We start from the raw sequence: 18565 nt of genomic DNA on the forward strand, positions 1-18565 counted from the left end.
TATGTTTTTTCACCTTTCCGAAACCTTCCGCTAGATGGTAAGCCGGGGTGTATCAATTTTGAGTAAATTAGCGTCCTTCAATTTCGAAATATTGAAGTTTCAAGCATTNATTTCCTTTTAAATTCAGGTGAGCAACGAAATCATCAGCAACAATGTTGCTCAACACTCAAAGCAACATCTCTTTGCTCACTCAATACGAGACAGAGTGGGTAGGTAAGCACAAAATATCGGCCGTATCAATCAGCAAAAAGTCGCATTAAATATGTTACAAAGCTAAAAGCTCTACTTAAATGTTGTAACACAAACCAAAATAGTTTAAACAAATAATTTATGCTTAGCCAAACTGACTAGGCCGCTCAAATTTAAGTGGGTCGTAGTTAGATTTTTAAGTATTTAACTAAAAAAGGCTTTGCAACCAATCGTATGGCAGTACAACTTTTTTCAGACTTTATTTGATTTTCCTTACTATTTTCATTATGGTAAGTATCAATGTTTTGTTGTCACAACAGATATTTTGTTGTTGTAATGTAATGTAATGACCGCCAAAGCCACTTGTGTAGCTGGAAACACCTTAAAAAGCAGCAGTTATTCTTCAAGTTTGGTACAACGAGCAATTAATGGCGGCCACCAGCCATACATAGTTTATGGTTACAGTTGGCAAACATAAAAATATTACCTACTGTTTTCGATATACATACATACATATGTATGAGCGTGTGTGTCTTTGTTATGGCACACTATATTTTTAAAATCATTTTGATTGGATCGCTTTCTTTTGTTTGGCGATTGTTCAAATGAAAAATGAAAGCACTTTGAAATCAACTATCATAAGCAAATGAACGACGTTGCTCGGGTGAAAAAATGCTGCACACTCATCGTCGCATTTAAACGAATTTGGTTATAGCAAAAGATTATTATCGATAACGATATAAAATAATGTTTTCATATCGAAAACCAATTCTTATTATCGATTTCGATAGCAAATACGAACAGGTAATGGAAACGACAAAAATTATAATATAGTTGTCTATAATCTGGTTAATATCGATAGCTTACCGATAACAAAATCGATAAATTTGTCGGTAGCGATATCTGTACATTTTCGATGACAGTTTCCATGTGATGTGGGTTTGAAATATTAGAAAAATTGAATATGAGTGCCATATTCAGACGAAATTTTAAATCTTTTAAGAGGTGTTGAATGATTGAGAAATACTTTCATGGCTGTTATATTAATAAACACTTGCCAAATCTGGATTAATGAGCAGCCAGAAGTGACCACTGAAAGACATTGCAGCCTCAAAAAGTGGCTCTTTAATGTGCATCGTGGGTCATCAGCGCCTTCGGTCCGTACTTTCTTCGAGAAAGACAATGAGCCACCATAATCGTCTATTCTCAATGCTATGCCGACATTTTTTCGGGAAGAATTTAAAGATTTTGATCTGAACGAAATATAATTTCAACAAGACGGGGCCGGTTATGACTCTACTGGGCGAAAAATTTCCAGTACGCATATATTCGAGATTCAGGTTTTGAACGTTTACATAGGGCAAACTTTATGAAATAAAAATTTTATCAAAGTTGTAAGTAAATATTCAGCACGTGTTTGTAGGTTTAGCTTCCCAAGGAGAACATGGATAACCCTATACTCCTACAGTTATTTCAAAATTCTTTTCTAATGAAAACAATTCATCGCTTATCTAAATTTTGGTCTCTAAAGACCTTTAAGAACAGGTGTGCCTAAAAATATGCTACATTTCCCAAGTGGCATTGACTGACCCTCATCTAGCCGATTTCATAGTTTAACTTAGGGTTTTTTATTATGAATATAATTGGGCAAGCCTGTTTTAGGGCTGTTGCCGCCTAAAAATTAGCAAGGCGATTTCTAGCGGAGAAAGCTTATAAGACAAATAGCCATTCGAATGAAACATTTTTTATGTTAGGCCCTACTTACTAGATACTTTTTACTTAGCATGTTAGTAACATTGATGCCTACATATGTATGTAATAACCACTCACCTGGGAAAATCTTTACTCGCTGTCGTTGCGCCACTCTCATCTTCGGCTAGCTGCTGCTTTTTCGTCCTACTCTTCGGCATTGTGGCCGAGCACACAGTGCGACGTACCGTTTCCACTTTACCAAAATCATCCACACCCAATTCCACAGCGTGCGCTGTCACTTGCTGATCATCATCATCATCATCATCATGTGTTGGCGTGTAACCAGGCACCGGTGATGGCACCACATCCTCGCGTAATTCATGCGCCTCCTCGGGCACAAGATACTCAGCCGCTTCATCGACACCGGCTTCGGCTGCGGGCGCAGCATGCTCATCTTCTGCATAATCAGAGAAGTCATCCACATCGTCCACCGAACGTTCCTCATCGATGGAGGTGTGAAAAGAGCTAGCCGTCGAATGACGACCACCTGCCGAGCTATCCGCATCAGGTGTGGAGCGACGCATCGCTGGCGGAAAGACACGCCACAAGCCAGGCGAGGCCGTCACATCAGCTGCGGTTGACGCCGCGGCATCTGTATGTGTGTTGTACTGCTGTTGTTTACGTAGCTGATGACGACCCGTTTTGAACAAAATACGCTGCTCTGCTGTTAACGTCTCAAAGCGATGAACTTTTTGTCGTACACCCAACAAGGCAGGGTCTGTTGGCGTAGGTGGTTGCTCAGCTTCTGCAGCAGCGCCATCATCTTGATTCGGCGCCGTCGCCGGCACCTCTTCATCGTTATTGTGTGGTGGCCCAGTTATGGGCAATGGTGGTGGTACCATTCTACGCGTGGATGCGCGATAAAAAGCACTTTCCGTGTCCGAATGTACCGAATATGAATACTGTAATTGGCTACTGGCAACGCTAAGCGAATGCGAACCACTACTGCCACTGCTACTCGGCGTACTGTGATTGTGACTTGCGCTGGAATTGTGCTCGTGCGCTGAGCTCACTGAGCTGGAAGTGTGAGTGCTCTCAGCCGCACTTAGATTAAATGACTCCACTGAGCTGTGGCTCTCAGTACTAACGCGTCGCGAGGAGCGGCGCTTGGCGAAATTTCGATTACTTAGATTACGTTCGCGGCGAAAGGGACGCGGACTGTCGGTGGTGCTCTCGTCGGCCATGTGGTATCGATTGTAATAGTATTTGGGGGGATGGGGAGCACACTGTAGTGGGTAAACGGAAGTGAGCGCGCTTATCTGAGCCGTGTTGCAGAAACACCCACACACAAATTTAAATAAAACACTGTTGAAATCTTTTCTCACTTTATGTTCGTCGACTTGAATTTCGATCGCGCTGACTTTAGCGCTCTTTTGTATTTTAAAATCAATAAATTTTACTTTACTTGCAACACTGTTTGAAATGCGCTCTAATACCCTCTCGCATATTTATTTAGATTCTGTTCTTAGTTTTTATTCATCAGCCATTTGTTTATGTTTCTCTTTGCTTATTGTTTTGCTAAAAATAGAATTATTATTTCAGATTTGTCAAGCACTTGTTTTATGTATTGTTGTTTGAGTCTTGGCACCTGTCAATTTTGTTAATTCTACACACTTATCACACATTTGCCGACGGGGTGGCACTTAGTAATTGTTTTTGTTTTCACACTTTCAGATTTTCGCTAAATTTCAGTCATGGTCATGCAATGCATATGTATGTATATATATGTATAAAACTGTTTTTTTTTTTGTTTTCTATTTTTCACATTTTAATTAATGGCACGATCTAATTTTCAATTAATTTTTGTAGTAGCTCACATAAACTACTATATCCATGGTTCATAGCTCAGTATGGTAAATTTTTATTGTTATTTGTCTCAAAACTAAAAAAAAAATCGGGTTGGTTCCTTTATAAAATACAGCAATTATTTTAGCTTCAGGAGTTAGAGAGTTATAAATCCCTAAAAAGAATTAGTAGAACTTATTTTTTAAGTTTTTTAATCCTTTTAAACTATTTGTTTATTTTATATTTCTTTCTTATTTTTTTAATTTTTGGTTTTTTTATTATTTTCGTAAACTTTTTATTTTTGTTTTTAGTTTTCGTTAATACACATTTTTATTAGTCACTTCCACTACGAGGTAAAGAGGTAAGTTTTTAAGTGCATCAAAAATTACAACTTCACAATCGGGAATTTTTAAGTTCAGATTTCTTATCTTAATTTTGTGCTGTATTATTTTTAACAAAAATTTTAATTTTGCATATCCTTATAATAATTTTAATATGATTGTAACTTTTTTGTTTTAATTAATTGTCTTTTTTCCTTTTTTGTACTATCTTATTTTGTTTTATCTTACTTTATGTACATAACTTTACTATGTTTTTGCTTTACTTTATTTTTTACTGCATGTTTTTATTTTTATTTTTTATTGTGTTCTATCGTTTTTTCTTTTGTTATTATTACTTTCTTTTGTTTTATTTTATTCTTAAAATATTTTTTATATTTCATTATTTATTTATTTTTTACATTTTACGTTACTTAATTTTTATTTATTTTATTTAGTATTATTCTACATTAATTTTTGGGCTCTATTTTTTATATTTGTTTCTATTTTAATTAAATCTATTTTATTTAATTTTATACTAATATATTTTAGATGTTTTATTTGGTTTTGTATTAGTTTGTCGTTTTTCTTTATATTTTTATACTGTGTTTTAATTTACCTTAAATAATTTTTGTATTTTCTTACAATTTTCATATTTTTCCTCATTTGTATATTATTTTTCCTTCTTATAATTTGTTCTTCTATCCTAAGTCAATGTTTTTGATAGAATTTTTTGTACATACTTAATTTTTTCTCGATACAGTAATTTTTAACGCCATCTTTTTATTTATTTTTTTTATGTTATTTTGCTTATTTTATTTAATTTAATATAATTGTATTTTTTTTTTTAATATCATAATTTAATATAGATTTATTGCTTTATTTTATTTTGTTTCATTTTATAGTATCCCAAAATATATTATTTATTTTAGTTTGATTTACTAACTTTTTTATTATATATTATTGTATTTTATTTAATTTTTTTTTTTTTATTCCATTCGATATGTAGTATCTGTAGTAATAGGAAACCTTTCGCTTTTTTTCTGTTTTCTGTTCTTCATTGAAACGAATACATAATCACAGCAACACTCTTTTATTGTAGCATATTAAACCAGAAAAATTTTGTCTGGTCAATTAAAACAATTTATTTTTTTTTTTTTATTCCATTCGATATGTAGTATCTGTAGTAATAGGAAACCTTCCGCTTTTTTCCTGTTTTCTGTTCTTCATTGAAACGAATACATAATCACAGCAACACTCTTTTATTGTAGCATATTAAACCAGAAAAATTTTGTCTGGTCAATTAAAACAATTTTTTTTTTTTTTTTTTTTTGTTTCCAAACGAGCAACGGACATGCGACTAAGTAGCGAACTAACTAATGAACTCCGAGTATACATCACAACTTATTTAGTACAGCAGAACGACATAAAGTCGGTACAGGTATGTTTGTATGTATGTATGTATGTATGTAATTTTGNTTGTTTCCAAACGAGCAACGGACGTGCGACTAAGTAGCGAACTAACTAATGAACTCCGAGTATACATCACAACTTATTTAGTACAGCAGAACGACACAAAGTCGGTACAGGTATGTTTGTATGTATGTATGTATGTATGTAATTTTGCAGCTTACTTAAGTACTTATACTTAAATTCATATTTCACACTTAGTCCGAGTATGTCGCTAGACATAGTCAAGTCAACCAAACAACTGTGCAAATTGGTAAGATCGTCGAACATGCATACGTATATGTATACGTAAGTACATAAATATATGTATATGGATTCAAGTCGCTCAAAAAGGAAAAACCAAAAACAAAGCGAAACAATATTAATTATTTTGCGCGGGACGCGTTCCCACACAAATAACATAACAAAAATACTCAGAGCCATTAGCATGCCTATTGATAAATGTAGCTCTTTTATGAGAATATAAGTTCCAGTTTACCAGTTAAGTGCTATTGCTATGCTCATTTTCTCATATACTCTAAATATTACTTAATTTTAAGAGATAATTTTCTCGGGACTTCTCTCTCTCTCATTTCTCGTCTTACTCTCTTTCTCATTTTATTTCCCAATAACATGTTTTTGCATAACCATATTAATTTTTATATTACATAAAAGCAATTTTCAACAATTTTTATCGCACTTCTCATTCATTATTCAGTTTTCTTTACGATATTTCTCTTATTGCCGGTTTTCTTTGTATTCACCTTGATGTTGTATTTTAGTTATAGCAGTAAACTTTTCATTTGTTTGTTGTAGATATGTAGCTTTAATAATTTCCTTTTTTTATCTATTTGCTTTATTGCTTTTGTATTCACCAATTTGCACATTTCATGCAAAAATCGACTGAACTTGTGAGCTGTTTACTTACTTGGCTTACAGTGACGTCAAACTGTATGAGTACACATCAGTTAAGCGCTTTTGGGTTAATTTTTAAGACAAAGATGAATACATATCGTTACAATCATACAGAAAGGCACTATCTAACTTTTTTTTCTTTGCAGATTAGTTATACAACTTTGTAAAAACAAAGTTCTTCTTTTGCGATTTCTTCATTACACTGTAATGAAGCTTTTGCTGAAGTAGTTTATTTCACATTTTGTTAAGACTTTAGTGAGTAGGTTACTGACTTTCGTACAGAACTAAATTTCGAACGAAAATGAGTTAGGGCCTTTCTAGGCCAGGCATGTACGTATGTATATGTTACTTTTTAATCTTATCAAGTTATACATATTATCAATTTCAAAGAATAGTCAGCACACGTCACCCAATAAGTTTTCATTCTAACATTAAAAAAGGCCACAAAATAGTTTTGCCCTTTGTAAATTGAATTTACATGATCGCTGAAAACTGAGGATTATACTGAGACCACAGATAAAACATCCTGCAAAAAAAACATATTTTGAAAAGATAAGAGAGCATTGTAATGTCGAATTTCTGGAAGCAAATGTGCTTATAATATTTAATTATTATTAAATGATCATTTAGTCGAAAACTTATGTATTGACTTTGTCATATTTAAATAGTTCTTCTAGGCCGGTAACCATACTCTATCTTCTAAATAAAAACGTGGCGTTTCCGCAAACTTCATTAATCATGCANCCGGTAACCATACTTTATCTTCTAAATAAAAACGTGGCGTTTCCGCAAACTTCATTAATCATGCAATGGCATCCAGATATCAGATACTAAAAATTGGATTCATAAAGCAGTAATTTTTTTGTATCTAAATATTATGATAATTTGCGGACAGGTACGACAATATATGTATGTGTACATAGATACAAATACATATTCTAAAAATAAAAGCATTAAAAAATTATTTGAAACAAAATTCCCCTCATGATGACTAAGTCGTATTATCTTTTATCTGTCTTTTCCATTAATTTTTAATTTCTATAGCTTTCTTCTTTTTTGATAAGCAAGTGATAAAAAATTGCGTGCAATAGATTATATAAAAAAAAAACAGAGTTCACCAAAAAACTAAGGCTTAGTCATCTCTGAGCAGTGTTGCCATTTTAGCTGTATAGCTTCTACTTTTTTCCTTTTTCTTGCAAATAATTAGCTTTTTATTTTTTTAGCGAAACCGGTGAAGTGCCAGTGGATTTTGCTTTCATGCAGGGCATGATCCATTAACCTTTAATTTTGGCTTCAAGATCACTGTAGTTGAGGAAGCAGTCGTCTGTATGTTAAATTGCTCGACGTTGGCAGGGGAATTTTCGCCAGCCAAACTCATTTGGGTAGGCTATCTTAAGGCCATACTTATATTGCAGAAAATCGCGTTGCGGATAAGTCGGCTAGGAAAGGTACCTTCGAGTTGATTTCACCGGGTAAAGACATCGTGGACAACATTTTTCACAGAAAAATTACAAAAAAATTAAACTTTAAAAACATTGCAAATATTAAAAGAAAAATGAACAAGTGATCAATTATTTGAGTCACTGTAAACATAAAATGTACTAAAAACGTTTATAAGTTGCGTGACCAGCATAAAAGACAACTCAAGTATGCAATTAACAAAATTGTACTCGAGAGCCATATAAATTGGTGAGATAATTAGGTGCCATTGTCGCATTATTACTAATCGATAAGATAAATAAAAGTACAAATTCAAACGGCAAGATAGTTAATTCTCAAATTATTTAAACTGTCAAAATAATTCATTCGTCTAAAAATTTTCAATAATAATTTAGGAAGTAAATTACTTTTAAATTTGTCACTTCCACAAAGCATTTGTGGAAGACCCACTTTTGGAAATACAACAGAGCAGTTTATACACGTTTGTTCATTGTTTAGTCATATACGCAACTTTTTCAAATTTTTTCTGGTTGCTTTCTCAGTTTAAAGATGGTTAATCCAGAAATAAAAAATAAAATGTTTACGTTTTAATATAGACATTAATATGGCTAGAACTTCGAATTGAAACGAGCCAAATGTAGAATATAGTAATTAAAAAAATATCAATAATTGTAATGCTAGGCTTTTTAAAAACAGTGTTAAAATTTTAAAATGGTTTCTCTGAGATCACAAAGACCCTTAAACACCTCGAGGTCGTTAACCTCAACGGTCATAAATTCGTCTCATATTCGAAATGCATAAACAATGGTAACGAGATGGACAATACTTAAAAAAATACCCGCTTGATGTCGCTGTCGTCAGATAAAAGAAGCCTTATTATGGATCAAAGGTCATTCGATAATCCCAGCCACGTGTAAATTTATAGGAAGTTTTGGCCATCTAGAAGGCACCATAGGTAGCCCTTAAAGCTTGATACTCGGAATTATACAATGCAAAATGCCGCATACTTTAGAATTCAATCTATCTATGTCCCTTGAAATCTAGGATATTGATGGTAAGCACATTCTTTCCAGAGAGGACGTGGTGGGTATGCCAATTACACTCTTTAAACGGTATCTAGTTGAGAGATTACAAAACTCAATTAGCCAATGAACTCTGGGAAAAACTTTTCGTCCAGCGAAATCGCTTGCATATCTGGCCGTCCTATAACGGAAAATACGCAGATTTATCCGTCCTTATAAATATTCTTAAGGGCGTCAGCGAATTAGATTACCTTAGACTAGGGGTTGACGAAGCTGTAAGATCATAGAAAAGGCCGATAATGTACAGCACCCTTTATGCCACTGTCCGCCACTGTGCGGAAGATGAAAACGCATGCTCTCGCAAGCAAAACGACGACAAAGTGCAAAATGGTTTCTACGCGAACGTGCCCAGAACGACGAACACAGCACCTGCCAAAAATTGCATAAAACTACAACCGAAAACGCAAAATGAAATTATGTTCAGTGTCTGCGTCAATAAGCGTCTCTCTGGTCTGGGTTCCCAACCATATGAACATTGAAAGCAATGGGTGGGGCATGAATTGGTGAAGGCAGGAGTTCACTTGACGGTATTCGAAGCTATTTCACTGGGATGCCCCCTCGGAGTTGTTCAAATTTAAATTAGATTGCAATTTCATGGACTGACAAGGAAAATGTGAACGGATTAATAGACTTGCAAAATAGCGCCAAGGAACTGTGGCCTTACTACAACCGGAGGAAGACACTCGACCTGATTAATAGATGAAGGACCGACAATTTAGATTTGTAGCAAATGGGACATTGGCCCATAGACAAACATGTAGCTCCCATATAATAGAACTTGCGGCGGCTGTCAACTGGGAGCTCACGAAGAAAGTGTCCAGCATTTCCTTTGTGAATGTCCAGGCCTAGGCATAAAAAACTTGGAAGATACATACAAACAAAACTGGCAGATATATCAGGATCTACTACAGGCCATATCGACAAACTCAACAGGAAATCAAGATGGTTTAACTAAGAAACCTAGATATATGAATATACAGTCATGTGAAAAATAATAGGACATGACAGTTTGACCAATTTTATAACTCCACAAAAAATTTAGCCATTCGGAGGAGCGGGGTCGATTTTTTTTAACGACTATAAAAGCCTGTTCGACATTTTTTTTTTGTATGCGAAAAAATAATATTACTATCCGCAAAATAAAATATCAAAAATTCGCATGCTTAAAATTTTCCAAAAAATTCTTAACAAAAAAGTTCCTTATAAAAATTCGTTTAATTTTTCTATAAAAATGGAAATTTTGACTTACATATTTTTTTTAGGCAATGGACAGTATTTTTATAAAAAAAAATAATAATAAACATTAAACAAACAGAAGAAAAATAGCCAAAATTGGTCAAAATGTCGTGTACCTATTACTTTTCACATGACTGTAGCTATTTACCATCTTCACGAGAGAGTATCAAAACGACAAGGTTGTGCTGATTGTATCGTAGTAAGTTACTATGAGACACCGCTACCAAAAAACCAACAATCGGAAATATAGGGTGTTACAAGGCGAATTCATACAAAGTGGTAGCAATAGCACAAACACAAAATTTACACGTATTTTGTTCTTGTTTTTATGGTGATTAAAATAAACACAAAATACATGTAAAGGGAATAAAAGAAGCAGAAATCGGCTATTTTTATAACACCATAATGAAATCGGCTTGGGGTGTTACATATAGTTAAAGTTAGTTAAACTCATTTCATGTAATTTCTTTGCTTCGCGTTCGTGTCATTACACTACATTTCATTTATTTTCATATTATATCGTTGCATTCAATATTCATTCTTTATTATTTCATTTAATTTTATTTGCAGTTTCGTTTTATTTTTATGGCAATTCGTTTCATTTCGATTTAGTTCATTTCATAAAGGCTTCTTTTCAATTCATTAACTGTTTCTACTTTGCCTTTCAAACTTTTATTTAATCAATTCTTTAGTTTAATATGTATTTGACTGTAATTCTCTTCAGTTCTTTGTAATATGAACCTGTTTCGTCACATTTTTTTTTTTTTTGTTTTTTTTTTTTTTGCTTTTACTTGTATTCTACATTGCTTCATTGTTGTTGTTCGCACATTGCCCTTTCATTAGTATTAGCATTGGAAACATTTGTTGCTACTGCCATTTCGGTTCTTGTCATTGTTGTTGCGCGCGCCTACTCATTCTGCTCCAGTTGAAATTGTTGCTGACTTATTAGTTGTTTTCTTCTTTTATTTTGTTAGCACATTTAATTTTTTTGCTATTGTTGTCGCTTTTGTTTTTGGCATATTTCCAGTCAACTGTATTCCCATGCTTATTCTCATTCACTCAATTATTTGCCTTTGTTTATATTTTTCACTTCGTACATTATTATTGTTTTGTATTTGTCGTCAATGCGACTTTCAATGAAATCGTTGGTAGCAAAATAATAAAACGCTTAGTTAGCAATTAGTATCCACTAGACAGAATATCGCAGTTTTTCGTTAAAGGTATACAGAGCCAAAAGTACAATGGTTTTTTCAACCAAGTTATTGTTTGGTTTTCTAATGGTTAATATACCGATTGTAAGAAATGCGATTGAAGTTGAACATTTGAAAACAAATTCGTATGTAGCCGAACGTGCAGAGGTACTTGCTGTTATTTGTTGGCTCCCAGCAGGTTCGCAGCAGCAGGTTTTAATTTTTTTTTGTTTTCGGTTTTTCTTAATAACGAAAAAGCATCTGTGAAGTGCAAAACCAAATCAAGCGACGAAGAAAATTTATTCAAGTGGAACATTTGCAGACGTTCATAAAGCGGCTGTAGCTGAGTGTGCAGAATATGCGGTTTCAAATACTGTGAGAGGCAACGTTTTAAAATGATAATAAAAATTTTTGTTTTGTCTCTCCGAATTATGAAAAAGCATCTGTGAAGTGCAGAACATTAACGTTTTCAAACGAAAAGTTGACAACCAAAAGTTTGGTTAATTTAAACAAAACTGTGGTTAATAGTACCAAATTACTGTTGAAAATATCAACCATTGGTAATTTAACCAAAAATCACGATGATTCCTTTTCAAGTTTGAATTTGGTAATATTAACCAAGTTTTTTTTTTCTTAGTGTAACTTATTTTGCACAAGGTACGTATTTATGGGAGGAACTAGCCATTACTCTACTTGCGCACTACACTTTGACATTAAAAACGTTAGCTAAACTAACTTTAGTTCTTAATCTTACACCAAAACATTTCTAAGTTCATTTTGTTTGATACCAAAAATTATTGTCATTTTTTAAACAAGAAAAACAAACGTAATTGCTTGGTGATAGTTGGCAACCCTGAACAAAAATTCCTGTACAAGCTTAAACTGCCCCTTTCACAGCAATTTAAGTGGAAATTATTTTTTAATTTCTGTCAATTTTCGTATTAAATATATTTAAATATAAAATAATATAGAGCTCTCCAGAACCATTCGTAGATATAATTTATAATATTATTTTTGGGGATAGAATATTGCGACCTTGAGTTCTACGGTCCATTCGTATTATTAAAATAATACCGAATTTCAACTAATCATTGAAAATCCTTTCATGAAATGGCATATGAAAACAGACAATGACTATTTTTATAAACCCACAGGTGTCTTAAGCCCAATATTGTCAATAAAAATTTTGTAATTTAATGCTTAGTGGAAACTCAGCATAATACGAGCTTTCAAAGTTTGCTTTTTCCAGTTTCAAGAAAGGCTAGGTGTGGTTCTTGAAGATTTTTTTGCGCTGAAAACGAATCTGGCTTTGAAAAATCTCCAGCACTTCAAAATTTTTGGCAATTACAGGTTAAATTTTTACTTTTTTATACAATTTATTCGGGTATGGAATTTTTTCCTACAAAATCATGACTAGTATGTACTACTTTTCAGTTTTAAACTCCATTTTTCCAAATCAATTAAAAATTTAAAATTCCTTGTTTTTTTTTACAATTTAACCTAAAATTGCCAAAAATTCTGACATTGTGGAGCATTTCAAGATCAGATTCGTTTTCAAAAAAGTTTACAAGAAGCTGTACCTCGCGAACCTGTGTAACGTCAACTGTGTCAACAGTTTCTTTCTAGTTTTTATAATTGTGGCAGCTCTGTTAAAAATTTAGTTTGCACTTATTTTTAAATCTCTTTTAATGGACATATCCATCTGCATATAAGATTAAATTACGATTTAAGTTAAATATATGTACATGTTAAATATATGTATGTATGCATCCAGAAAATATCATATCGAATGAAATGGACAGACAATAGACCTGCCTGATTCTTGAATTTGGATTGCGAACTTTACAATCACCACCACACCATGGCTTGTAAAATTCAAATAAGCACACCGAAAGAAACATTCATAGCGGCGGAAATCCAACTGCGCCATCTACCGCTCAGCGGCACAACTTTCTGTGGTTGCTGTACATTACACCGGCAGCTTTGCTAAGCGCTTTTCAAATGGTTGTAGAAATAAATCTTTAGTTAACGGATTTTTTTTTTTGTTTGCAATAATGCCATTTAGACCGAACACGAAATCATTTGATGTATATATGTATTTCGATTTTTTTGCAAAACTGAAGATTTGCTGCAAAACTGCATACGTACTAAAAAGAGATTAAGGAGTGCACAATTTTTATAAGAATTTCCATAAAGTTTGGAATTCCGATTTTTAGAGTTTTTAATGCTACAAATTATCCAGAACTTTATATAGAATTGTTTTCAATAGGCTTCCCTGAGGAGCTCTTTATTCGGAAGAGAAAGAGAGGCAGATCATTGAATTCTTTGGTCTTTGCTCTCTTAAGTTAGAAAGGTGGGAGGTGTCAAGCCCCATTACATTATTTTACCAGCCTCTAATTTAAATTTCTTTAAAATTCTATAGATTTCTAAGGTAAACCGTACATCAATATGCATCAATTAGGAAAAATCGAATATCGATTCCCAACTTTTTTGAATAAATTCACGGAACTAAAAATTCGACAAAAAATCGAATCGGAAGGGCTGGATTAATCGATATTCGATTAAATCGATTTTAAAGCGGAATCGCTATACCACAGGTGCCGAAAACCACTAGGAAGGCCTTTGGCAACTTTTTTTGTTGCCGGCGGCCGCTGTGGTGTAATGGTTAGCAGTTCAACCCAACATTAAAAAATTGAAAATTTTTTCTAATATCAGATGCCCCTCGGCAGGCAATGGCAACCACCGAGTGTATTTCTGCTACGAAAAACAGCTTCTCATAAAAATGCAATCGCCGTTCGGAGTCGGCGTAAAACTGTAGGTCACTCCCCTCGTCCAAATACTAGCATATGTGTAAGCGCCAATCTATTATTATTATTAATTTGTCTCTTAACGAAAGCCATTGGCTCTCTTGGCAAAAAATTAACGCCATTCCTTTTAAGCCACTCCAAAGCTGTTATGGCGCTACGAAAATCGTATGAAGTGAGATCAGACCACAAAAATTTGGTACTTTATGTAAGTGCAAGGATTGGTGTAATGCCCGAAGCAAGTATTCCTTCACATATAGGGCGATTCAATAAGACCGCAGATGTTCGTAATTGGGCACCGGATCATGCTGTTGAAACAACATATTGTCCAAGTCCATCTCATCTAATTCAGGCCATAATAACACTGTTTTCATGTCACGATAACGTTCACCTTTCACAGCGTAACATCGTTATCGGCATCAGTTTCGAAGATGACTTCGCCAGCCTAAAAACTAATCCAAACAGTGGGTCGTTGTAGGTGCTTAGCTTTTCCTTGCAGTGGTTGCAGTTTTGCTAGTCAACGTATCGTCGCCTGAACAAAAGGTTGCCGTAAGCGCCATTTTGACGATTTTTAGTTATAGATGCAGTTATATATATATTTTAAAACAAGGTCTTTCGACTGGTGTTTCCGGTATATGGATGTTTCCTTTGGTTTTCGAAATATGTACACTGCCGGCAAAATGTATTGGCACAGCAAATTTTTCACAATATTTGCAACAATTTTTATTCGAAAAATTTTCCGCCAATTTTTTCTTAAAATATGGTTCATTCTACAACAAAAAACATAAAAATATAATTCCTAAACTTTGTGCAAAACTCACAAAAACTCAACAAATTTTCCCGCAAATTTTCAACTTTTTAATCTGATTTTCTAGAATTTGTTTCAGTATGCAGATTTGTAGGCCAATCAATTTCATTATAATAAAGTACAAGGTTTAAGTAGCTAGGAATTACCGTTGATTTTTGGCAATTTTTTTCTTCCATACAAAAAAAAATCGAAAATACTTTATATGGAAAAATGCAAAACAAAAAAAAATCACAAAAATCAATGCGATTTTGACTAACTCTAAACTTGCAAAACTGCATACTCAAATAAATTCTAAAAAGTCTGGTTAAAAAGTTGAAAATTTGTTGAATTTTCGAATTATATTTTTTATATTATATGTTTTCTGTTGTAGAATGAACCATATTTTTATAAAAAAAACTGGCGGAAAAATATTAAAATATTAAATTGTTGCATATATTGTGAAAAATTTGCTGTGCCAATACTTTTAGCCGGCAGTGTATGAAAATGTAAAGCTCTTTAAATCAAATTTATTATGATGAATAAGGCCATACAATTTTATCGATAATTTAGAACAATTGAGTTATAATGCAGTCTTACTAAACAAATCAAGATCTTTCAAATGGCTTTGTCAATTTTTGGACATCTCCTTTCGTTAAAACTACCTCACATCAACTTACACATACTCACTACGCCTACGAGGAAGGTGTTTCAGTTGTTCTCTAAGAATTGTGTAATTTTACATATCTGTATATTTATTTTTCTTGCATACAAGCGCCTATTGCAGCGAATTAGTAATGTGAGTAATTTTTATTTTTTTTTACACAAAATCGCAATCTTCTAACGATTAAGTGATTAAATGTCACAAATACTCACACTTCTACTCGTAACAGCATTATTGCATTACTTTTATATTTGTTATCTTATTTGTTTTTGTATCTTTGTCATATGTTCGTTTGTTGCCAGTTGGGATTTTTTGTGTCAAATGTAAATATGTAAATATGTGCACACCACAAAAAAAGTAAACAATGAATGGAGTATTATCTATTTCTCTCCATGTATGTATGTACACTTCGTGTCAAACTTTTAAGCGCACCAAATACATATTGACAACAATTTATTTTTCTGTTATTTAATTTTAGTCGTCTTTTTATAAAAATTTAGTTAATAATTTAACAAAACCCGTATAAATTCCAAACCATGTATATATGTATGTAAGTACATATTTGTAGAAAAATTAGAAAAATTTAACAAAATTTCACAACAACAAACTTTTTATTACTACATATTTAGAAAAATTCTAAGTACGCAGATTTATACGCCATTGAGCTCTATCATAATAAAGTGCAAGCCACTTAGCTTAGAATTCGCCTTGATTTTTGATATTTTTTTTTTGCTGACGGTGTCATGCATTTTCTTTCAGTAGGTATGTTTGACATTCTTTGTTTGGTATGGAAGAAAATAATAACGCCATCGGCAAAAAAAAAACTATCAAAAATCAACACGAATTTTTAGCCACTTGAAACTTGTACTTTTAAAACTGCATACTTAGAATCTTTCTTTAATTCTTGATAAAAATTTTGTTGTTGCTGTAAAAATTTGTACAATTTTTCAAATGTTTCTACACTTACGTATATGGTTTTTGTATTTTAATAAAAAAAAATAATAAACACTAAATAAACGAAAGAAAAATAGCTAAAACTGGCCAAAAAATTGTGTCGCTATTATTTTTCACTTGACTGTTAATCAAAGAAGTAAAAACGGCATGACTTTGCATTATCATAGTAAAGAAAAAATGCAATTTTTTGTAAAAGTGACGGCAAATCAATTTCATATTCTAAAGGCTGATTTTCACTATGTCAAACTCAGTGGCATTTGTCGTCAAATAAGTGAAAACACATTGTCAAATGGGATTAAAAAGCGGTTTATCGACTGATTTGGATCCGGATAGGTCTTTAGTCGTGTACATACGCTGCTAAATCGGCTATATGTCTGTTTTTGGCCTATAATATCATCGGCCAAGGTATGGATAAAGGAGATAAAGTTGTGTCAAAATATGTCGCCAAATTTTGACGTCAAAATATGACATAGTGAAAACCAGTCTTAATGAAATTCTTATCATTCGTACGTACATACATATGTATGCATATGCAGGTGGTTTACTGTAAGTGCCTATCATGAGCGGCATATATACATACATATGTACTATGTACGTACGTACATACATATATTCATATATTTTTGTGTATGTGTAATAAAATGACCCCACTCCACGTAAATTTATTTTATTTCACTTTATTTATTTTTCAACTTAATATTTTTTTTAATGTTTTTTCTTTTATTGAATACATCAAGATTTTTATTATTCTTTTAAATAAGCAAAAATTTAATTCTCCGAATTTTAAATTATTTGTATTTAATTTATTTAGTTTTTATATTCTTTTTTATTTTACTTTTATTTTCTTATATCACTGTTTTATTAAATTATTATTTTTTTATTATACTTTTTTTTGTTATTTCCTGGTTTAATAACAATTTATGTTTTTCCTTTAATTATTTTTTCTTTTATTTGATTTCTTTCTTTTTTTGAAATTTTGTTACATTTTTTCTGTTTTAATTTTTGTGTTTTTTTAACTTAATACATTTTTAAATTATTTAATGTTTTTATATTCTTTTTGTTTTTTTTTTATTTTATTTTTATCACATACATATGTGCATACTAGGCTTTTATAAATATTTTTTTGTTACGTCATGATTTTCATACTTTTTATTTTATGTTGTGCAATCGCAAAACTGTTTCAGGGACAAGACGACCACTTTATGCACACTGGAATCAGGGAGTAGTAGGTACATTTACACAAACTACATACAGACATACTCTCAGCACGCTCTCGAACGCTCTTCACTCCTAAAACTTAAAAAATAATTAAGCGCCCATACCCGAAATTTCCCATATGCATAACTGACGCTCCAAAGCAAGCGCGCACCGCTTTCCAAAACCCTTTTTCCGTTACTTATTCGCTCCCATCGATTAACCGCACCCAGTCACTCTCATTTCTGTCGCCCACCACCCCGGCGCTCTTGCTAACCCCACAAACCAGCTACCATCAAGCGCCGTTCTCCCTATCACGACGATTATTTTACCGGTTCTATTCTCTGTACGCCAGCAGCAAAGCGTCGCGCCACTCAGTACTTTAAAATCGCACGCCTTTTACTTGCCGGCCACTGCTGCGCGCTCTACGCGGCCGTATTTAAGCGCTGAGCGCACCATTCTACCTTCGTAGTCTGTTCAGAAACACTCGTAGGTTCAGCTGTGCAGTAGCAAGAGGCTTCAGAAGTTTCGGTTAAAGTGCGTTTATTTAATTCAGTAAAATTTCTTAATTTTGTTTTATTGAAGAGGTTTGAGTAATTTTTGTTTCATTTTTTTAACGGTTTTTAGTTGAAAAATTTTTTAAAGCAAATTAAGTGAACATATTTCAAAAAGTTTGGATTTAAGGTAAGAAAGCTGAGTAGAACACAAAAATTAACATTTTTGGAAAATGCTGTTACTGCTGGTGTGATGAACTGCTTTTGGAGAATTAATGAAAACTATCAAACTTTTAAAAAAGGCTCAAACGCTTTT

General features: G+C 32.9%; 1 protein-coding gene across 1 annotated transcript; it reads right to left on the bottom strand.

Moving 5' to 3' along the window:
• Positions 1 to 2019: 2019 nt before the first annotated feature.
• LOC108373078 (uncharacterized) lies at positions 2020 to 3708 on the bottom strand (the record flags this gene model as incomplete). The annotated part of the gene is made up of 1 exon (XM_017628920.1): positions 2020 to 3708. A coding segment is annotated over exon 1 (1106 nt), but the record flags the coding sequence as incomplete, so codon positions are not given.
• Positions 3709 to 18565: the final 14857 nt, after the last annotated feature.

Source organism: Rhagoletis zephyria, unplaced genomic scaffold (genome assembly GCF_001687245.7).
Source record: "Rhagoletis zephyria isolate East Lansing unplaced genomic scaffold, Rhagoletis_zephyria_1.1 Rzeph_scaffold_06335, whole genome shotgun sequence".
In the NCBI taxonomy this organism is placed as follows: Eukaryota; Metazoa; Arthropoda; class Insecta; order Diptera; family Tephritidae; genus Rhagoletis; species Rhagoletis zephyria.